This window comes from Peromyscus maniculatus, chromosome 6 (genome assembly GCF_049852395.1).
Source record: "Peromyscus maniculatus bairdii isolate BWxNUB_F1_BW_parent chromosome 6, HU_Pman_BW_mat_3.1, whole genome shotgun sequence".
Classification (NCBI taxonomy): domain Eukaryota; kingdom Metazoa; phylum Chordata; class Mammalia; order Rodentia; family Cricetidae; genus Peromyscus; species Peromyscus maniculatus.
In genome coordinates this window covers 114836052-114858480 of record NC_134857.1, presented here as the reverse complement: position 1 = coordinate 114858480, position 22429 = coordinate 114836052, and the positions used below count along the sequence as shown (strand labels likewise).

The 22429-nt window shown below is 38.4% G+C and overlaps 1 protein-coding gene across 5 annotated transcripts in view; it reads right to left on the bottom strand.

Moving 5' to 3' along the window:
* Nucleotides 1-22429, bottom strand: part of Slc9b1 (solute carrier family 9 member B1) — a 53977-nt gene that overhangs the window by 4857 nt on the left and 26691 nt on the right. For all 5 annotated transcript variants that reach the window (XM_076575026.1, XM_006970344.4, XM_042279968.2 and 2 more), the window contains 8 exons: nt 22075-22245; nt 20993-21135; nt 19911-20038; nt 14711-14886; nt 6207-6313; nt 4864-5013; nt 3227-3335; nt 2070-2206 (listed from right to left, as the gene is read on the bottom strand). In XM_076575026.1, coding sequence (XP_076431141.1) covers nt 2070-2206; nt 3227-3335; nt 4864-5013; nt 6207-6313; nt 14711-14886; nt 19911-20038; nt 20993-21135; nt 22075-22245 — 1121 coding nt within the window. The remainder of the gene's footprint in view (nt 1-2069; nt 2207-3226; nt 3336-4863; nt 5014-6206; nt 6314-14710; nt 14887-19910; nt 20039-20992; nt 21136-22074; nt 22246-22429) is intronic.

The window sequence follows — 22429 nt, the reverse complement described above, 5'->3', positions numbered from 1 at the left end:
GAAAAAATCGCAGGAAAGCAAGGTTTTAATGCTGCCATCAAATGTTAACAGTTGAACAGTAAGTAGCAATACCTTCTAAAAGAAGGAAAGTATTATAGAATAAGAGGATAAAACTACAAAGTCTTCATTAATTCAATCATTTATTTGTGTAGGTATGCAGGACATGTTTACCTTTGTCCTAGCTAGTTTTTCTGTTTGTTTGTTTGTTTTGTATTTTGTCAATCTGACACATTAGAGTTATTTGAGAAGAGGAACCACCATTGAGAAAATGTCTCCATCAGATTGTCTATAGGCAACTCTGTAGCATTTTCTTTTTTCTTTTTCTTTCTTTTTTTTTTGTTTGGTTTTTGTTTTTTGTTTTTTGTTTTTTGAGACAGGGTTTCTCTGTGTAGCTTTGTGCCTTTCCTGGAGCTCACTCCATAGCCCAGACTGGCCTCGAACTCACAGAGATCCACCTGGCTCTGCCTCCCAAGTGCTGGGAATAAAGGTGTGCGCCACCACCGCCCAGCTCATTTTCTTGGTTAATGATTGATCTGGGAGGGCCCAGTCCACTGTGGGAGGCACTACCCTTATGCCCATCATCTTGAATGGTATAAGAAAACAAACTTGAGCAAATTATGGAGAACAAGCCAGTAAGCAAGGTTCTCCTGACTTTTCCTCACGCCCTGCTGCCGGGTTCCTGCCTTGAGTTCCTATGTTGGCTTCCCTTGATGATAGACTGTGATTTGGAAGTATAAGATGAATAAACACTTTCTCCTCTCAGTTGCTTTTGGTCAGGGTGTTTTATCACAGCAATAGAAATCCTAATTAAGACAATGTTCCTCCTGTCAGGAATTGTGTCAAACAGTAGGGAAAAAACAACAAAGGAAACAAACAAAATGCCCCCAAAAGACACTCTCTCTGTCCTTCCTGGTAGTCACAGTCATATGATATAGAAACAACATATATGCATTGTGTGGTGGAGTGAGTGGCAGGGTGCCAAAAGATACACTTACAAAACCAGTGTGTCTCTAAAGGTGTAACATTGGCCTCGATAGCATTCAGCCAAAGAAAAATAGCCCCATATTAGGATGTTATTTTATTTTACATATTTTTTGAAACAAGGTCTATCTATGTAGCCCTGGCTGTCCTAGAATTCTCTATGTAGACTAGGCTGGCCATTAGCTCACAGAGTTAATGCCTGTCTCTGCTTTCCAGGTGCTGGAAAAGGTATACATCACCATGCCTGGGCTTATTTCATACTTTAGGGAAATAGAAAAAAATTTTCATAAAATTTAGAAATCATTTGCCCTTTAAAAGCACTCTTTTAAATTTCAGAACAATTGCTTTAAAAACAAATCTTTTAAATGTTGTGGTTTTTGTGTGTGTGTGTGTTGTACATGTGTGTGCACATGTATGCACAAGTGTATGTGCCTGATTGTGCACATGGGGAGGCCAGATGTCAGCTGTCCCCTCAGTCACTCTGCCTGATTGCTGTGAGCCATGGAGCTGCCAGGTTACCAATGGGCTGGCGGCTGGCAAGCCACGGCAGTCCTCCCACCATCTCTGCCTTGCCCTCCTCCCCACACCCAGCCCAAGGACTACGGGCACTGCAGCCAAGCCTGTTTTCATGTCGGTGCTAGGGATCCAAGCTCAGTTCCATACTTGCATGGCAAACACTCTCTCTCCAGCTCTAGGTTTTAAAAAGTAGTTATCAATCAAACATGGGAAGCACAATTTGTCATTAGAGAAATATTTTTCATTTAGAACTTGGGGCAGGGGGAGATGGGAACCTTTTCCTTTTTTTTTTTAAGTTTTGTTTATTTATTTATTTATTTATTTATTTATTTAGTTAGTTAGTTAGTTAGTTAGTTAGTTAGTTAGTTTTTATGTGCATTGGTGTTTTGCCTGTATATACTCTGTGTGAAGGTGTCAGATCCCCAGGACTAGAGTTACAGACAGTTGTGAGCCTAGTTTTCTGGAAGAGCAGCCCGTGCTCTTAACCGCTGAGCCATCTCTCCAGTCCTCATTTAGAACTTTTAAAACTTGTCCAAACTAAAATTATTATTAATGACTGAGTATGTTCCTACCTGGACTGTAGCTTTGGGGATCCATGATAAAGCAATAAATACTTTCTCCTTAAAACGAAATTCAGCAAAAGACATCAATGTAAAAGTGGCTATGATTCGAGCCGATAATGCAAATCCCAAAGTAGCAATACACATGCCTACAATACATACAAACAAGTGTAAAAAACAAAGCATTTGGGAGGAAGCTATTTTTGCCTAGAGAGATGAATTCTAAAATTTCTGAAAATATTTTGAGGCTGTTGCTTCACTATATCTATTTTAAGCAAAAAACAGTAATTATAAAGTGTACAAAGTAAAAATGAGGTGTTGTTGAGTGTGTATATGTGTATAGGGGTGTGTCGGGGTGTACATGTACACTTACACAGGCCAGGGGTTTATGTTTGGTGTCTTCCTCAATGGTTTCTTCTTTTTAAAAAAAATTTATTTATGTTTATTTCATTTGCATTGGTATTTTGCCTGCATGTATGTCTGTGTGAGGGTGTCAGATCTTGGAGTAAGAGACAGCTGTTAACTGTCATGTGGGTGCTGGGAATTGAACCCGAGTCCTCTTTTAATCACTGAGCCATTTCTCTAGCCCTCGGTGGCTTCTTTTTGAGACAAGGTGCTGACTTTGGAGCTTACTAATTGGCTCTCCTGGTAAGCTTCAGGGATCCTCCTGTCTCTACCTCCCAGTGCTGCTGAGACTGGAATTACATGGGTGTCTGGGATCATCTGTGGGTCCTAAGGATCCCATGACTAGCAATTTACCAGCCAAGCTATCTCCCCAGCCTTTACAGAGGCTTCTACTACAGTTCAGATTCTGTGAGGTGGGAGTACCGTGAGAAGAAAGGATGACAGGACAGGCAGTTCGCTTGAGGTAATACATTGTGAATGGAATGCGTTTAATTGTGAACTACCTTTTGGGGGACATGTTTAAAGGAATGCAGTCAGAAGCATCTAATGATACCTAATGTTTCCTGTAATCCCTTTCTTTGGATCACTTGGGTTGTCTTTGATGAAAACAAAGAAATGCATAGGTAGAGGAAAAGACAGCAGATACGATTCAGTGTAATATTTGAAGGTCTTTAAGGTTACTCAAGGGTATGGTATACAAAAAAAATAAAGTATTCATAATTTTAAAAATCCGTTTACATTTTCTGTGCTTTATGTACTCTTACCAATAGTTTTTGATTCAAGAGCTTCAACAGATACTTCTGTTCCAACTAAGCCAAAAAGAAGTGGCTGAAAAACATTCCACATATTTGCGACAATTTTTTGGATTCCAACCTATAAGAAAGAGAAATGCATTTCAGTTATTATGGCATAACTGCACTTCAGAATTTTAAATTTTTTGGTTATTGTGTGCATACATTTGGCTGCATTTCAGAAATTTAAAGCCATTTTTAAAATTTAATAAACTGATGATACTTCATTTTTAGGGAAAATGTTAAAACTTATGAAAATTGAGCAGTGTCATTTATCCAAACAGAATTTGGTTAAGGAAACAAACAAAGCCATACAATAAGCAGTATCATCTCATCACTGTGTTCCAGAAAAGGAAAAGTCTTTGGAGTCCTCATAATATTCAGAACTAGGGACAGAAACACAGCACGTGGGATGAGAACATACCCAGCTCATTCAGCCTCCCGGTCCATCAGAAGGGTGTAGGAAAACCTGCTGAATGGCAATTCTAGAACCCAGTGCATGAAATGAATTTAGATAGGTCATAAACAAGCAGAAAGAAAATATTCTGGTACTTTGCTAGGCCTGCTTCCTAAGACTCATGTTGAGTACTTCAAAATTATTTTCAGTAACTCTCCTATTCTGTTGGCAGGAGTTTAAGTACTGAAAATCTTTCCAAGTGACAATTTAGCAGTAGCCGTCAAAATAAAGACTATTTTTTTTTAACCTAGAAATCCCATTTCTATGAATCTATCCCTACAGGATACTTGTATATATGAAAAGGCTACATTAAGAAATCTGTTCATGGTAGTAATATTTTTATTTTAAAAACAGAATATATATCTACAAATATAGTATTGGTTAAAATGATTAATTTAGGAGAATAAGCTGAATATTTAGGGGGAGTAAGGAATAAAGGGAACATTTGCATTCAGTCTATATGCTTTAATCTTTATGAACATATTTTCCTTTTTGTACCATTTTTATGCCATCAGTTAAAGAAGTATAAGTTGAGCAGGTAGAATGTCTCAGTGGGTAAAGGTGCCTGTCACAAAGCTTGACAACCTGAGTTCAAGTACCAGGACCCACACAGTGAAAGAAACAACTGACTTCTATAAGTTGTCCTCTGACCTCCTTGCCCTTCCCATAAATAAATGTAATAACTATAATAATAATGAAGTATAAATTAAACAAGTTCATTCAATGAAAGGAAAGCCAAAACAAATAGTGAGCAGAATAAATATTCACTTTTAGCCAACTTAATTCAAGTACTAACTAGTGTAATAGAATAAAAAACAAAACCCAATATAGCATTTGGGGCACAGATATGCTAAATTTTAGGAACGTTTTCATGGATAAATTGTAAAACTAAAAATATAAAAAATAAAATAACTAATAAGAGCTATATAATCAAATCACATAAAACTCAGAGGAAATCCTGATGTGAGAACACACGTTCTAATTGCATTTTACTATAGTTCAAAGAGGTTTACTTTACTACGTAAGTCCTCACTCCATGCACTTCCTAGGGGAAGTGGAACATCTTCCAGTAGATGGAGGCAGTCTTCTAAATGCCCATTATGTAGTTCAAAATTCAGCTATTTTATCTCTAAAAAAAATTAGAAATACTCGCCTTCTCTTTAGCCCATTTTTTTGCTGCCATGAACGACAACACTAGTGTGACCAGTCCTCCAGATCCATGTAAGCCTAAGTGCTGACAGCCTAAGACAGCAGAAATACATATACTCAGAACAAGGAAGGCTCGCCTCTGTGTAAGTCTCTCCTAGAAATACACATTTAGAAGTTGTTTTACATTAAACATACAAGATGTAGCATTATTCTTACCCTTTGCTACAATATTTGTAAAGGTTGTATTAAATAGTCTCTAAAATGTTGATTTGATTTTGCATCAAAACTTTTAGCAAATTCAAAACCAAGTAATTCATCAAATATGAGACTTTCCCTCTTTACACAATGCTGACAGCAACAGGGAAATGCTTACCACACTACCTGAAAAGTGAGGAGACAGTTCCTCCAACAATGAGTTGTTCAAAGTAAATTTTTGAAGATTTCTTTATTTAAAAGATTTGGTAACTTTGATGCAAGTTACCAAATTGTAAACAATTATAAATGACAATTGTTGAGTTCATAACCAGACTCAGCTATATATAGAGAGACTCTGTCTTAAAATTGCCACCACCAACACCAACAACCAGGTCTAAAACCCTTGTCAAAGGGGAAGGAGGCAAATTTAAATCAGAAAATTTGGATAAGTAAATTGGAACTTATCTCTGTTGTAAAGATGTTCAGGAGAAAGTTCTGGATATGAGACTAAGAAAATTGTCAAGGATCAATAGATGATTTAGTGGAAGTAGGGGTGGAGTGGAAGGAAGAGGGGAGTCACATCCATTGTTCTCAGTATTTTAATCTACCAGATCAAGACACAGCAACGTTAACCAAGACTGCTTGGAATCAGCCACTATTGGGCTCAGTTTTAAGCATACAGTAGGCATCAGAGGCAACTTTTGGGGAAAGAGTCTTAAACATAGAATTTTGTTTCACAGTCTTTCTAAAGTTGTCTCAGAAAGTTTTATGCTGCATCCATGCTGTAGCTTGGATGTGAACTGTACCCCAAAGTCCTTGTATTAGAAGCTTGATTCAGGGTGGTGGTGTGGGGCATGGCAGGACCCTTGGAAATCAGGGAAGCATGCTACTAAGCAAGTTGTTAGGGTTCAGTCCCTTCCTTCTTTTGCTGTGTTCCAGGGTTCATGACATAGTTAGCTTTGCTCTGCCACTCCTTCCTGCAATGGTACACTGCCAGGGTGATGAGGGAGGTTGGTAGCAGACTGCAACCCCCAAACTGTGGGCTGAATAAACCTTGTTTATTAAAAGATTAAGAGTATGCTAGGTAGTTCATTACAGCGATGGGAGGCTGATTAACACACTAAAGTTCTACAAACCACTTTTTTTATTTACCTGATCTCCACTTGGAAAATGCTGAATAAAAATTCCCATAACAATTCCTACCAGCACACCAATAAATACATCCCGCAAGGATGACAGGATATTGCTGACTACACTACCTGTAAGGGCACAAAATAAAAGAAACTTTTCACTGAGAAATATTTTCATGTTCACTGTACATTAGAGAATAAGACCTACGTGGTTCATGAGGAGGAATAACATTTCATAAAACAAATTACAAAATTGGACCCTTAGTAGTGGCATGTGTGAAACGTATTCAGAGTTCTCTGAAGCTAAATGTCTGTTCTTAATAATTTCATATAAACACACAACTGAAAATATCCATTGTATAAATGGGTCAGAAAACAAAGAAATCATGTGCTCTCCTTACTCTCAACCTATCAGACCTGTAAGGGAGAAAATGGGAGAGTGAGCGACAGGAGCATTGATGTGGGCTGCTCAGGCCATGCTGACAACTCTGATATGCTGTGTGTAAAACAAACACTTAATGTAGAAAGGACAACTTACCGAGAACAACCACATAAAACATTTGTATGCCACAGTTAAGCCTAAATATAGATGAGTCAATTAGGTTTTCAAATGAATAAATACTTTATATTGAGTCACTGTGTATTTTAAAAGGTAAACAACAACAACAAAAACCTTGATCCTCAATTTAAAAAGTTATTTGTTTTTACTCTGAGCATTGAATTAGCTATAAACATATGTGTTAGAAACATTTTCCACTCAAAAGAATAGAGTGATATTGGTTAAGATGCTGGAATGGGAATCCTGAGCCTGGGCCCCCACAGACACACCAGAACCGAACAATAACATCCTAAAAGCCTTCCTGGAACCCTGTGTGCCAATTAAGAAGATGAGGCAGTCATGCAAGGGGAAAGTCAAGAACAATGGCCTGGAAACAAGTGGAAGCCTCTAGTGTGCATTGTGCTGCTGGCAGCCCATCCCCAAGCTGGCACAGCAGGTGCGGCGGGGGGGGGGGGGTAATCCCACTCACTACCTCCCAATTCAAAGGAAAAGAGAAGGTAGGGGCAGTTTTGGAGGTGGCCTAAAGAATTGGCCTTTGTCTTTCTTGCTTCTAACCTGATGCCCAAGTGTTGTCAAGAACAAAGGAGAGGTCAGAGACATGCTCCTGAACCAGAGAGCTTTTGAAATTGTGCCAAGCATATAAAGGAAAGTCATCAGTACTTTGCAAATTTTTAGAAAATATATGCTGGAGGAAGTACCCCCAAACTCATTTTATAAGGCCATCACTACCTTGATGCCAAGGCCAAACATACTGTAAGTAAACTATCCAGTGATGATGGAGTACCAGAAACCAGAGGCCTTGAACCAGACCAGTGACTCATTGCAGTGAAAATTTGCTAGGAGAGCTGATAGGACACTGAGGGCCCCCAATGCCACCAGGACGAACGAAAAGGGGCTGGAGAGACAGGAGAGAAGGAGAAGCAAAGAGTTTTTTTCTTTATGTTTTGTTTTTGTTTGTTTGCTTCCTTGCTTTATTTTGTTTTGTTTTCTCCTGTATGGGGGGGCCGCTGCAGAGGTGATGGGAGAATATGGGGTGCATGATGTGAAACTACCAAAGAATGAATAAAGAAGTTAAATTAAAAAAAGAAAACTACAGACCAATATTCCTGATAATTATGCAAGAATCCTCAATACAATATGAGTAAATTCAATTGAACAGCACATTAATTGGGTTATATATTATGATCAAGTTGGATTTAATTCTGGAACGTAAAGGGATGCAAATGGATTTTTAAAAATTTTATTTATTTTATGAGCATCTTGCTTGCGTGTATGTATATGTAAGATGTACATGCCTGATATCTTATAGATGCCAGAAGAAGGCATCAGATTGTCTTTATCTGGAGTTAGAGATGGTTTTGGAGCCACCATGTCGATGCTGGAAACCAAACCCAGGTCCTCTAGAAGACAACAAATGCTCTTAACCACTGAGCCATCTCTATAGCTCCCCAAAAATGTTTTTTTATCTGAGGTCAAGATACAAAACTCTGTCATGAGATACAGTAAATTAAAAGAAGAGACAGATATCATAAGACCACCTTGTTTGATACAGAAAAAAGCATTTGATGAGTTCAATAACCTTTTATGATGAAGTCACTGAATTTAGAATAGAAGCAATTTATCTCCTGATAGCCCTATAAGAAAAGCCCAAGGGCAACTTCATATAGATTGGCAAATGGAAATTTTCTTTTAAAGATCGGGAATAAGGCAATAATGTCATTTTCCCCAATTCTAGTCTCAAGGCATTGGAAGTTCTAGCTAGAGAAATTAGGCAAGAGAAATAAAAGGCATCTAAAGGGAAGAAAAAAAAAATCCCTCTTTATGAGTAGATTGACCTTATATACAGTTTGGATCCCAGGACCCACATTAGAAAGTCAGATGCAGTTTGACTCCAACAACCAGTAAAAGGAGATGGAAGGCAGAGGTAGAATTTTTGAAAGCTTGAAGCTCACTAGCTTGGTATACAAAGCAGTGAATAATGACAGACTCTGTCTCAAAGCAAGGGTGACGGTCAAGACTGACACCAGAAGTAGTTCTCTGATTCCACATGTGCACTTGAGCATGCTTTTCACCTGCACACATCCCCTGATACACACACAATGAGATACAGGAAGAGAAACCTAACATTTATCCTCCAACACACAACCTGTCAGAACTAATAAACAAAACCAGCAAAGTTGTGTGCTGTGAAATCAACACTAAGATATCAGTTGTTTCATATATTAACAATGAAAACTTATAAAAGAAAACTATGGAACTCATTTTGAATAGCATAAAAAGAAACAAAGAATAAATGTAATTAAGGAGGTGAAAGGCTTGTACTGATAATTGAAAACATTACTGAGAGAAGTTATAGACACGTAAGTGGAAAATACATTTGTACATGATTAGAAGATTCAATATAATGGCCGGGTGGTGGTGGTGCACGCCTTTATTCCCAGCACTCGGGAGGCAGAGCCAGGCGGATCTCTGTGAGTTCGAGGCCAGCCTGGGCTACCAAGTGAGCTCCAGGAAAGGTGCAAAGCTACACAGAGAAACCGTCTCGAAAAACCAAAAAAAAAAAAAAAAAAAAAAAAAAAAAAAAAAAAAAGATTCAATATAGTTATGATGTCCATACATCCATACTAGTTGAAGAAACCTCTTTATTTTATATGATTCCTATCAAAAATTCTAATGGATAGTTTGTTAGAAATGGAAAAAAGAACCCTAAATTTTATATAGAATGTGGAGGGACAGTGAAGAACCACATACTAGTGACCTTAATGCATGTGCAATTTGACATTTTGTTCTTTTTATGAAGCACAGTTGGAGTTTAAGTATTTTAATACAGGCTTAAGCACAAGGATTAAGAGAAAGAGGGGTACCCAGAGGAAAGTAAGCCACACCTAAGAGCATGGGTGTGTGCTGTGGGATGTCTTTTTGTATGCTGTGAATATGTGTTATTTCCATTGGCAAATAAAGCTTCATTGGCCTATGGCAGGGCAGGATGGAGAAAATTCAAGAGAGATAATGAAAGGAGAAAGGAGTTGGGAGAGAAGCCAGAGGCTTGATGCTGAAGGGGCAGCAAGATGCCAGCAGACCAGTAATGCCATGGCCCCGTGGCAACATGTAGTTTTATAGAAATGGGTTAATTTGAGATCAAAGAGCTAGCTAGCCAGAAGCTAAAGCCATAGGCCATACAGTTTGTAATTAATATAAGCCTCCATGTAATTATTTTATAAGCGTCTGCGGGCAACAGGGCTGGGCAGGACTGGAGAAACTTCTGGCTACAGGTGTGGTCTTCTCTAAGAAGACCTGCAGAAAGTAAAACCCAAGTGTGGGTGGGTATGGACTCTTCAAAGGAGAGCTGCTAATATTCTGTTCTTGATTTGTATTTTTCTAATGATTACATATGTTGAACAACTTTCAGATGCTTCTTAGTCATTTGTGTACCTTCTTTCAAGCCTAATTCCTGTTCTTTTAGCATTAGTCATCTGTAAACACCCTAAATTTACTTCTCCAAATTCTGAAGAGCAAGAAGTCAATATCAAGGCACCAACAGCTCTGGTGTCCGGTAAAGGTCTTTCCCTCATAGGCCACCTTCTCTGTGGTCTCATGTGGTGAAATGGCTCCAGCCACACCTTTCATCAGAGCCCTAATAGCATCCATGAGGAGTGCCCTCATCCTCATCATTCCCAAGAGGCCAAAGCTCAGACATCTCACTGGCCATTAGGTTCCAGGATTGAATTCTGGAGACACATAAACGTTCAGATTGTAGCAAATGGCTTCGTTGATTTTAGCCTGAGGCATTTTTTTGTTCTTCCATATAATCTTCACATTATTAAACTTCTGTGATGACATTCTCCAAGTGTCATGTTTCCACTCTGATTGATGTGTCACATATGTTTGTAAGGTTGGTATCCCTATTTTACCAACATTTGCTTTTGTAGCCTGTTAGTAGTACATCAAAGAAACTATTGCCAAGTTCAGAAAAAGTCATAAAGCTTTTTCTTCATTTTATTCTTTTGTATTGAACATCTAGTTTCCCCATCACTGTTTGCAGAAGAAACTTTCCTTTCTCCATTAAGAACCCAGGAGTGGTGGCTCACTTTTATCCTAGCACTGGGGAGCCTGAGACAGGAGAATTGCAGCAAGTGCAAAGCTAGCCTAGGCTATACAGTGAGTTCTAAGCCAGTCTGGGAGTGAGCCTGTCTCAAAACAAAAGGAAAGATAACATTAAACACAGGCACAAATGTTTCTATACAAGATATTCAATCTATTATTTTAATAGTAAATATTATAGCCAATTACAATTTTGTACAGGTTAGTAATTCTGAAGCAATCCACTAATACTATACAACCATTCAAAATGACACAGAAATTGCCTGGATGGTTATATGTAACTAGTTCTGATTGTTTGGTAAGTTGGGCAAGAAGGATCATGAATTCCATGTCAGCCAGTATAACAACAGCAATCCTGTCTCCAAATTATTTTCTATATGAAAAGTATGTTTGCGATAATAAAAGTTAATAGCAAAATAATTAGATTATGTATAGAGATAAAAGGCAAAAATTGGGGCTGTCAATGGGGCTGGAGAGATGACTCAGCAGTTAAGAGCACTTGCTGCTCTTGCAGAGGATCTGGGTTCAGTTCCCAGCACCCACATAGAGGCTCACAACCATTTGTAATTCTAGTTCAGATGATCCAATACCCTTTTCTAGCCTCTGTGGGCACTGAACACACATGGTACACAAACTTATATGTATGCAAAACATACATATGCATAAAAATAAATCAATAAAAATAAATAAAGTTTTAAGAATTAGGGCTGTTGAGATGGCTCAGCAGTTAGAAGCGCTTGCCATGCAGACCTGGCCATCTGAGTTCAATCCCTAGGACTCATGGTGGCAAGGAGAGAAAAGGGGTTGGAAAGATGGCTCAATGGCTAAAACACACTGCTCCTCCAGAGGCTGAAAGTTGTCCTTAGCATTCTCAACTGCCTGAGACTTCTGCTCCAGATCCAGTGTCGTCTTCTAGGCTCTGAGGGTACCCACACACATGTGGCATACATACACATAAACACAAATAAATTCAAATAAAAAAAGGAGAGAACCAACTCCTAAAACTTGTCCTCTGACCTCCACACATGTTCAGTGGCATGCATCCCACACCCCCTACCCCACCATATCCACCACAGTAACAACAAATAAAATAATAATAAAGGCAAAAATAAAGGAGCCAAAAAGAAGAGCAAAAGTCTCCGTTCCCTAGCAATGGGACTCTAACTGCTCAGTTGCTGGCCCAGTGGATTGTGATGCCATAAACAGTTAGAGACTAACTATTAATGGCACCTCATTCCTAATGGCCAGTTTTAAGGACAAGTGGCCCTATTCAATTGACTACCTCAACATAGTGAGTTGCCCTCCTGAACTCAATTAAAACACAACTCCACACAAATGGCCCAGGAGGCAAGGCTAGATAACTTCTCTTAACTGCTATATAAAAGGAAGCATTCCCTCTCAAGGGTACACCACTTTCTTTTTGAGACTTAGCCTGCTGTCCTCCTGGTCTGGTAAATACTTTTTTTTATTCATATGCCTTGGACTCATGGTACTCCTGCGGACAGTGTAGTCAATGTTCAGTGATTTTTATAATGGGAGAGGACTAGGGAGATGGCCCTGATAGTAAAATCCTAGATGGCAAGCCTGAGACACTAATGGAGCTGGACATTTGTAATCACAGCAATGAGAAGGTGGGCACAGGAGGATCTCTGGAGCTCACTGGCTACTCATCCTAGCCAAACTGTTGAGTTCCAGACACAGAGAGATCCTGTCAATGGCCAGTCAGCCTAGCCAAACTCTTGTGTTCTAGGCACAGGGAGAAATCCTATCTCAATGAATAAGCTAAAGAACAATTGAAGAAAACATCCAATGTCAACTTCTGGTCTCCACATGCACATGTGTGCACACAGCCACACAACCATACATGCACATATGTACACATGTACATGCTTAGACACAGAAACACATAGAATAATGGGAGACAGAAATAAAGAGAAGAGGGGAAAGATATTTATATAATAAGGCTGAGAAAATATTCTTACCTAGTGGGGATGACTATTACAGATTTTATTTTTATCTTTTATATTTTTAAATATATTTTTTGATATTTAAAAAGAGACAGTCTGGATGGCCTTGAACTCCTGCGTTCATGTGATCCCTTCTCAGTCTCCTAAAATGCTGACATAGGCACACTACCACATCCAGCTCTTATCCACACCACTTTTAAAACTATCTTAATGCTTCTAGAACGTAAACAACCGAATTTTAAATACTTCAGATAATCAGAGCATCACTGACTGTGGAAATGCTAGCTTTTCTTTAAAACTAAGAATTCCAATTTCGAGACCTGATTTTCTTGCTATGTGTTTAATACCCAATTCTCCTGTGGTCGTGTCATCTTTGTCAACAGTTTTCCAACAACTCCGTAAGTGTGTCTTCAGGAGGGCAGTCTGTGCTCACTTACCTTCACAGTGAGCATGCCCAGTGTTGGAGTGATGCCTTCTGGCATTTTCCCACTGGCCACTGGGAACTTTCCCAGTGTCTCACTGCAGGTCCTTTCACTCACAGGGCAGCAGTTGTGTGGCTGGAGACCCAGTGCTTTCCCCACCTGACCCTGCCTGTTTTGCCAGTTCCTCAAGCTCCAGGAAGACTGAGTGGTCACTCCTCTTCCAGGTCTTGTCTAGAGTTATGTGATGTTCCAACATCATGACCACAGAGGCACCATGGCCACAGACATTACTATGCCTTTTCAAATTCTAGAGTACCCTATGGAAATGTCAGGAAGGAGCTTCTGATATTCTGAGATGAGCAACAGGTGGTGACCTCGGACAATGGTCACTGCAGGAAGCAGAAGCTGGGTTGAGGGGCTTCAGGCTGTGATACACAGGCTTTGTGCTATCTGTCAACTGCATTTGTGGGCAACCACCATGAGCTTCCTTGGCTGTCTTCTCTAAAAAAGACAACTGTTAGTGTCTGCTGCTCCAACTCTGGAAAATGGAGCACTCAGTCCATGCAGAAACTCATCCACCATTCATCCATCAAGAGGCACTGGGGAAGAGGCCAATGTCCTTTGTATATCACTTCAGCTCCTTGTAGTGACAAAGCTGAATTCTAGGGGCCAGCTGGCTTCCCACTTGTCTCCTCAGGAGTGCTTTGAGCATACAGCCTCTCTAGGGCCTCTCATCAATTGGGAATTCCAGTGTATTCTTTCTGAACTTGGCACAGTTGGCCACACTCTCCTTGACTATGGATCTAACACTTACTGTGTCTAAGTTACCCTGGTGGTTCCAGCTTTTCTCAGCAGTGGTGAAGCATGGGCACTACCAGCCCCAAGACAGCATGGGCTCTAGTGATAGGTGGCTATTCCCACTTTACTGCAGTCTGGGCTCTTTGTGAGCCCAGTTCCTACTTTCACAGTATCTGTAGTGCTGGTCAAGACCAAATGTCACCTTGCAAATCTAAACTGGTATAGTAAGATTTTGTCTTAACACTACCAAAAGGGCACATTGTTGTCCCAGCTTTGTATGTTTGAATTGTCTTAATATCAAGCAACCTATTATTAGGATGGTAAGAAACATATATTTCAAAAACACTTAGTCAATGTATCAGTAACACTATATATAAAGTGACAAAATTCCAAAGCACCAAAATCAGATAAATGGCAAGGATGCAGATAATCAAATTAGTTGAAAAAGTTCAGTACTAAAATGAATTCATTTTGTTAAGTACTATTTAGGAGCTTTTGGAGAATTCATTTTTTTTCTAAATTTTAAAAGATCCTATTGAAGCATTTTATCTGGTCAAGAGGAGCTTCTATGAAGAATAAAGATATATTAAAGTCTTGGTTAATAAATATAGAGAGAATGTCAGAAACCCAGCTTTAAAAACTACAGAAAAAAACATAAGTGAAACATTTTCTTATTTACCCGAGGAAAAAACCATGCTCAAGAATGTGTTGAATCCAGTGATGGCCACGACATCATCCATACTGCTGGCAGCCACCAGCAAGGTTGGAATGCCTTTCTCAACACCATATCCGTTTTCTTGCAACAACAGCATGGAGGGCACCACAACAGCAGGAGAGACAGCACCTAGAACAAAGCTGAAAGGCAGACTTTGAAAACCCACCAGTGGCCCTTTAAGCAGTTAGTGTTCTGCTGTCAATCTCACATGGCATCATTCTGCTTTTGAGTGAAGGCTCCTAATGGTGATAAAGCACTGTGCATGTCATTTATTGTTGAATAAAAGTTCTCAGACATGTGTCCTAAAAAATTGGACTGATCATAAATTGCAGGTCTCCCCTCTATCTGTACATCGTTTAAAATGAAGATATCAATACAATAAGAAAATTCATAATACAAGTAGCAGACAACAAGAGAATCCTGAATGGATAAGAAACCAAGAGTATTCCAGTCAGAGCTAGATGAGGATTTCAGAAGAAAACACAAGTCCAGTGTCTAACACTGCTGCAGAAGAGATGCTGTACTTTGAAAGGCACCCTAACTACACTCTTCACAGCGGCTGCACCATGTCACAATCCCACTGGCAGAACACAACAGATGCAGATTCTCCACATCCTTGCCAATATTACACACATATATTGGCTAGCCTAATGTAGCCACAATATTTTCTTATTTTTGCTTTCTAATACTTATCGATGACAAGAATTACAGATGTTTTTCTATGGACAAATGTCTTTTTAACACACACACACACACACACACACACACACACACACACACACACACAAATCTTCAGAAAAACAAAATTGACTTTAAATGCACAAATTAAATACATATATATATATATTGCTTTTTCTATAGAATAGCAACAAGTAACTGGAACTTAAAATAAAAAACAACTTTACAGGAGTATTAAAACATAAAAATACATAGGAATCAACTTTAAAAGCATGGATAATAGCTACATTAAACATCTGAAAACTATAAAACATTGATTGAAAAAAATAAGCCTCAATAAATGGGTAGGTTAGGCCACAGTCACAGATTCAACACCGTGTAAGCTAACTAATTCCAAATTATATAGTCAATTAAAACATTAAAAACCCAAGAAGCTATTTTTGTTTATAATAATTGACAAACTCATCTAAAATGAGTATGAAAATGTAAAGAACTCAGAACAAATAATCCAATCCTGAAAAATAATGAATCTGGAAGACTAAAATAATCATACTTGAAGATTCACCAGAAAGGTATAGAGATGAAGAAAATGTAGTTAAGACCAGACATCTAGATCAATGCAAGAGAAGACACATTCAGAAATAAAAACCCCCACACATGTGCAGGTTTGTCCAGCAAAGCTGCTGCAATGACACAATATGGATAACACCTGCAGTAACTGGTGCAGGAATAACTATACAGCCTTAGCAAAAGCATCCTGGCGCCTCTCTCATGGCACACAATGAAAATTGACTTACGGTAGCAAATGTACCTGCCTATGCCCAAAAGCTTGTATTATGAAACTTCTATGAGAGATTAAAAAAAAAATCAACAAGCCTTTTTGTTGAAGTTGGCAAGAATCTATGATGTTATACAAATAGAATAAATCATAAAAGAAACAGAAAACTGAAATCAAATTTTCAATCTCCTCTGAGATGCCATCAAAAATTAATGGGGAGATTGGAAAGACACAGGTCAAAAGATACAAACTATAGCTGGACAGGAGGGCTAGATCAAGAGACTTGCTGTGGTGCATAGCGACAATGGATGATGTATGATAGTCTGGAGCAGGCCCCACCAAAGCAGTAACTGTTAGGTAATAATACTGCAATTAGATTTAACCATTCCATGATACATGTATATTTCTAAGTATCATGCTGTATATCACTACAGATCATTTTACCTGCCTATTTAAAACAAACAAATGATTTATTTTGTAAACTTTTAAAAAAGAAATCTGAAAGTTTTCTACTTTTAAAAATGTACATTTTATGTTTGTCTTTACTTCACTTGACATGTACTTTAAGAAAAACATCATAACAATATTTTATTTTTCCTTAAATCATATTTCAGTTACCCAATATAACTTCTGACTAGAATTTCCTTATCCTGACTTGAAATGTCATCTTATCACAGTGTTATACACATAAGCATATGGACAAGCATGTAAGCCCTGCATTCAGACTACAAGGTAATTACACTCACAGCACATTGTATTAACTTGAAGTGATTCATTTAACCATCATATGTCTGTTTTTCATCTGTAAAACTGGAATAATGTGAGAATGAAACCATCATGAGAATTATAAAGATGAGTTAACATGTAAGAAGTTCACAGAAGAATCTGTGGCAGACAGCAAATATGACAAAAATGCATACATTACTGCAGTAACTAACAATTTCAGATGGGCACTTCTGGTGTTGGGGAACTGGGCATGCACCTCTGACTCAGGAAATAAGACTCTCTTCTTTTGATGTGACAGTATCCCTTGGAGAAGCTGTTATGTGACTCCTGTGCTTAAAGGAATTAGACTTGAATTATGTATTTGGAAGTTATAGCTTATAGATAGAATATGAAATCATTAGACATTACAGAAGAATGAAAATAAGAAAAAAGAGATCTAATACGGGTCCCACATTATTCCTTTATTTGAATGCTAGAAGGAAAGGATAAGGGTTGGGGCAAACAGGAAGAAAGGCTTGCCAAGTTAGGAACAGTCATGGACAGAACTCTGTCCGCATCCTCACAAATTCACATGGAAGGTAACCAGCAATGAAGCCAGATTCAGAGACAAAGCCTTTGAAGAACCAATTAAAGTTAAATGTGGTCATAAGGGTGGAGTCAAATCAAAGAGGACCAGTATCTCATAAGAATAGAAACAGATCCCAAGGACACCTCAAGAGAGGACAGGTTTGGCTATTTGTCCCTGTGATTTTTCCAATCATGGTCTCAACAATTCTTGCTCATATAATCCCTCCTCTTTCTCACCAATTGGACTCCTGGAGCTCCACCTGGGGCCTGGCCATGGATCTCTGCATCCCCTTCCATCAGTCATTTGGATGAGAGTTCTACCACGACAGTTAGGGTGTTTGGCCATCTGATCACCAGAGTAGGGACAAATAGCTAAACTAGTGGAAACACATGAACTATGAACCTATAGCTGAGGAGCCCCCAACTGGATCAGGCTCTCTGTGAGACAGTTGATTAACTTGAACTGTTTGGGAGGCCCCCAAGCAGTGGGACTGGGACCTGTCCTTAGTGCATGAGCTGGCTGTTTGGAGCCTGGGGCCTATGCAGGGACACTTTGCTCAGCCTGGGTGAAGGGAGGAGGGGACTGAACCTGCCTCAACTGAATCTACCAGGCTGAGCTGAATCCCCAGGGGAGTCCTTGCCCTGGAGGAGATTGGAATGCGGGATGGGTTGGGGGGAGTGCAGGGCAGGAGGAGGGAGGACAGGGGAATCCGTGGCTGATATGTAAAATTAAATTAAATTATAAAATTTTAAAAAAGAGAGAGGACAGGCCATGTAAAGATACAGGAAGGAGGTAACACTCTACAAAGCCAGGGAGAGACTGCAAGAGAGATCAAACCTGCCAGCATCTTCACCTTGGCCTTCCAACCTTCAGAACTTTAAGAGGTGAATTTCTGCTGTTTTAGTCACTATATTTAACTAGTTACTAAAGGAATCAAAAGGCAAGTCACATATTAGAAAAAAAGTTTATAATGTATAAACTAGATGAAAGACTTTGGTCTAGAATATAAACATAGGGAGCTGGAGAGGTGGCTCGGTGGTCAAGAGCACTGGGTGATTTTCCACGGGATCTGGGTTTGATACCCAGGACCAACATGGGCAACTCACAATCATCTATAATTCCAGTTCCAGGGGAATCTAACACCTTCCTCTCAATTCTGTGAGTATGGCATGCATACAGTGCCCAGATACATGCAGGCAGAAGATCCATTCACATAAAAAAGATGATACATAATTTTAAAATTCAGTAAGAAATCGACCAACTCACTTTTTAAAACTGGCAAAAGGTTTGAACTGGCATTTTACCAAAAAAACTGTATGACTAGTTCCAGTGTATAAAACAAAGCTCAGTGCAAGTAGTTATCAAAGAAATAGAAGCTAAGTTCAAAACAGAGTACCACTTATAGTCTCTAGAAAATACGGTGCATAAGTAAACAGTATCAGTGCAGAGGATGTGACGCCCTGTGATCTTAAAGACTGAAGGTATAATCAGAAGACATTTCACATGGGTGTCTTTTCATTTTAAATAAATAATAAAAATAGGCTGGATGTAGCTTAGTGATAGAATACTTGCCTCATATACTTGAGGCAGTCAGTTTGATTTCCAGCACAGATATATGTGTGCATGTATGTATGTATGTATCAAGGTATTTTACAATACAAGTTTGAAACCCACTATATTTGGCAGTGAGTAGGCAATGGCTACACTTTTTTACAAATCTGACTGGAATGTAGAAGTGGATGCAAGAATTAATGAAAAGTAGTTCGGAGCTACCGACAGTGACTCCAGCCTTGAAGAATTTTGATATGAGGGAATGGATAATAGAGAAGATAGATGTGGCCCTACACCAAGAGAAAAGTTTTGTGTTTTTATTGCTTTGAAAAGAGAAGTATTTTTATTTATGTTTCCATTAATGAAATCTCTCTCTCTCTCTCTCTCTCTCTCTCTCTCTCTCTCTCTCTCTCTCTCTCTCTCTCTCTCTCTCTCTCACACACACACACACACACACATATACACATATACACATATACACATATACACATATGTGTGTGTATGTATATATATATAGTGGGACTGGACTACCTGGCACTAAACACTGAGGAACATTACTGTTTGTGTTACTGACAGTAAGTAGTCTTTTACAGAGATTGGATCTTGCTTTGTACCTCTGACTGGCCTCGAACTATGTATGATGTTACCTCAGCCTCCCTAGTGTGGGATTACAGGAGTGTGCCACCATGCCCAGCTGGATTTGGTAGAAGTGGAACATGACTCTACCTTTGATCCTTGCCCAACCCTGGTAAAATGATCTTAATGGAGAACTTGGCTGTACAATATTCAGAGTACCCAAAGCTTTAACCAAACACACTTAACTACGTAATTTCATGTTATGAGGGAAGGGAGAAAAATATTACCCTAATAGGAACCCCCATTGCCAAGGAAACTTCATAAGGAAGTGGGAGAAAAAAGCAGCTGAACACGCCTCTATGAGGCATGGACCGAATGACAACCTCAAACAAACTCCCTTCAGATGCTTCAAAGCCTGAAACAGAAAAGGTGGCATTTAGATAAACTTAAAAAGGCCAACAAGAAAATTATCTAAGCAAACACTGTAACATAGCATTTCTTTGAGGGATAGCAACTTCACACTTGATAAAGTGTTCATCTAGAGACTTGCAAAGATTTATTTCTCCAAGATTATTTCTACCTTCTTTAATTTTCCCACTGCACACTACAGTGATAATATCCCACTGGAATTTCTCCTCCAGTTAATTAGTGGTGAACTATTTAATTTAATAGTAATAATAAAAAATACTAACATGTCACAGTAAAAAAACATTATTTATTTCAAAAGGAAATACTTGTCTATTTTCTTAGTTGTTCAATGATGTTATGAGTGATAATTATTTAACCTCTTGGTATAATTTCATTAAATCTATATAAACTTTCCACACTTGATTCTGTAGCTATCATATCTATGACTAATCACCTTTCAATAATTCAAACAAATCTCTGATCTCCAGATTATAGTATTTTAAGAAATAGTTTAAATAACAATAATGTAAAGTTAATCAGGAACATATTTCTAGATAGTCATGAAACAAACTATTGAAATTTTAATCTCTCTTTAAAAACAGAGAGACAAGGGAGCTTTTATAGGACTACCTTATCCTTTTTTAACTGGAAGCAAATAATATCCATAGAAAAGCCTCTCAATTAATAGTGGTATTGCCTAGGGTACATCTATTTCTATGCATGTTATTGAATATGATCACTAATAATGATTTTACATCATAGTGATTTCTCTTCATATAAATAATGATGGCTGGAAATAGAAATTATGAAATCAGTATTTTGGTCAAGTCTTTGATTGCCATCTTAGGTTTACATGCAGACTCTACTTAAAACAGCTATAACAAAAATCCTATTTCTTTTTTTTTTCTGTTATTTTCTAATATGTAAAGGAATTTTACTCAAAATTGAATAAGAAACTTACCTGCGGGTCCAGTCCAAGCCCAGCTCGTATTAGGATAATAGTAAGGGCCGTGTTTCTTAAAGCTGAAGACCATGTGGTAGGAATATGGACAAATTTATAAATAATTGGAACATTCCTGATGGTGAAACCAGCCAATAACATGCCTAGGAGGGGAGGGAAGAGAAGAAAAAGAAAGAGAAACAAAAGTGTATCTGAAGTTAATTTTCCAAGGGAGATATGCAGAGTAGTTTGCACACAAGGAGAGGAAGTGGAACAGGTAAAGAGATGTGAAGCACAAACCTGCACAAGTGTGGTATAGCAAACAATTCAGAGATGCAGGGACGAGAGTGCAGACAATAGGTAGAAGGCAGACCGTGGAAAGGTTCTCCTCTATGGCAGAGTCAGGGGCTAGGGGAAGGTTTCATAGAGGAACTGCTGTAAGGATCTTGCAGTTTTTATGTGTTGGTCTGGGTGAATTAGAGAGTGATGAACAGGCCACAGAGACCAGTAAGAAGGATACGCCATTGTTCATGGCAAAGTAGCGAACAGCCCAGGACAGAAGTTGTGAAGAAGAGGGTAAAGATTCAGTGAGCATTTAGAGATACAAGACCTCAGAAAAAATTCTCCCACTAACTTTCCTGTCTACCTGGAGAGTCACAGACCAAAAGGATAAAGAAACAGTACATAATAGAGCAATGGCAGATGGGTACACACAGTACAGATGTCCATGCAGCATATTCAATTATCATAAGATACTAGTGCCTCACTCGTCATAATATGTGCAATGTATTAGTTACATGACATGTACAGAACTTCAGCCTTTTCTAAGTTTCCTTTCTTCTAGAATGCACTTTAATCTAAGTTTAAAACTTACTAAATAATAAGGCAACACAAATCATAGAGGATTTTCAAAAATAGACTGTAAAAAATCTGTATGTAGAGAATAAACCTATATGAAAAAGCTATATATATATACATACAGTAAATATATATAATTAGACACCAGATCCACATTATAAAATAAAATAATATATCTAGTCCAAGTAGAAAACATTCAAGATTTACAAATAGTCAGCAAAGAATACAGCTAATTATATACTTACCCAGAAGAGGTGGAAGTGGGGGCACTACAGGTATTCTAATGATTTCTAAAATTTTCCCCCCAAGGAAGGCACTGTAAAAAATGACTATAAGTCCAAACAAATTTCCACCAGGGAGAACTTCTTGGCCCATAAGGGCCCAGAGTAGAACCCATAATAAAATGAGTGTAACTCCTGAAATATAAAAAGATTACATCTATATAAACATAAATACACGTGACCAAAAATGAATTCTATCAAATATATTAACATACAGACTTACATAGCTATGCACAGCATAGATTAACATTGCATACTGGTTGAAGTTAGTTATTAAAATATATTTCAAAGATCCTATCAGATTAGCGGGCAAATATTA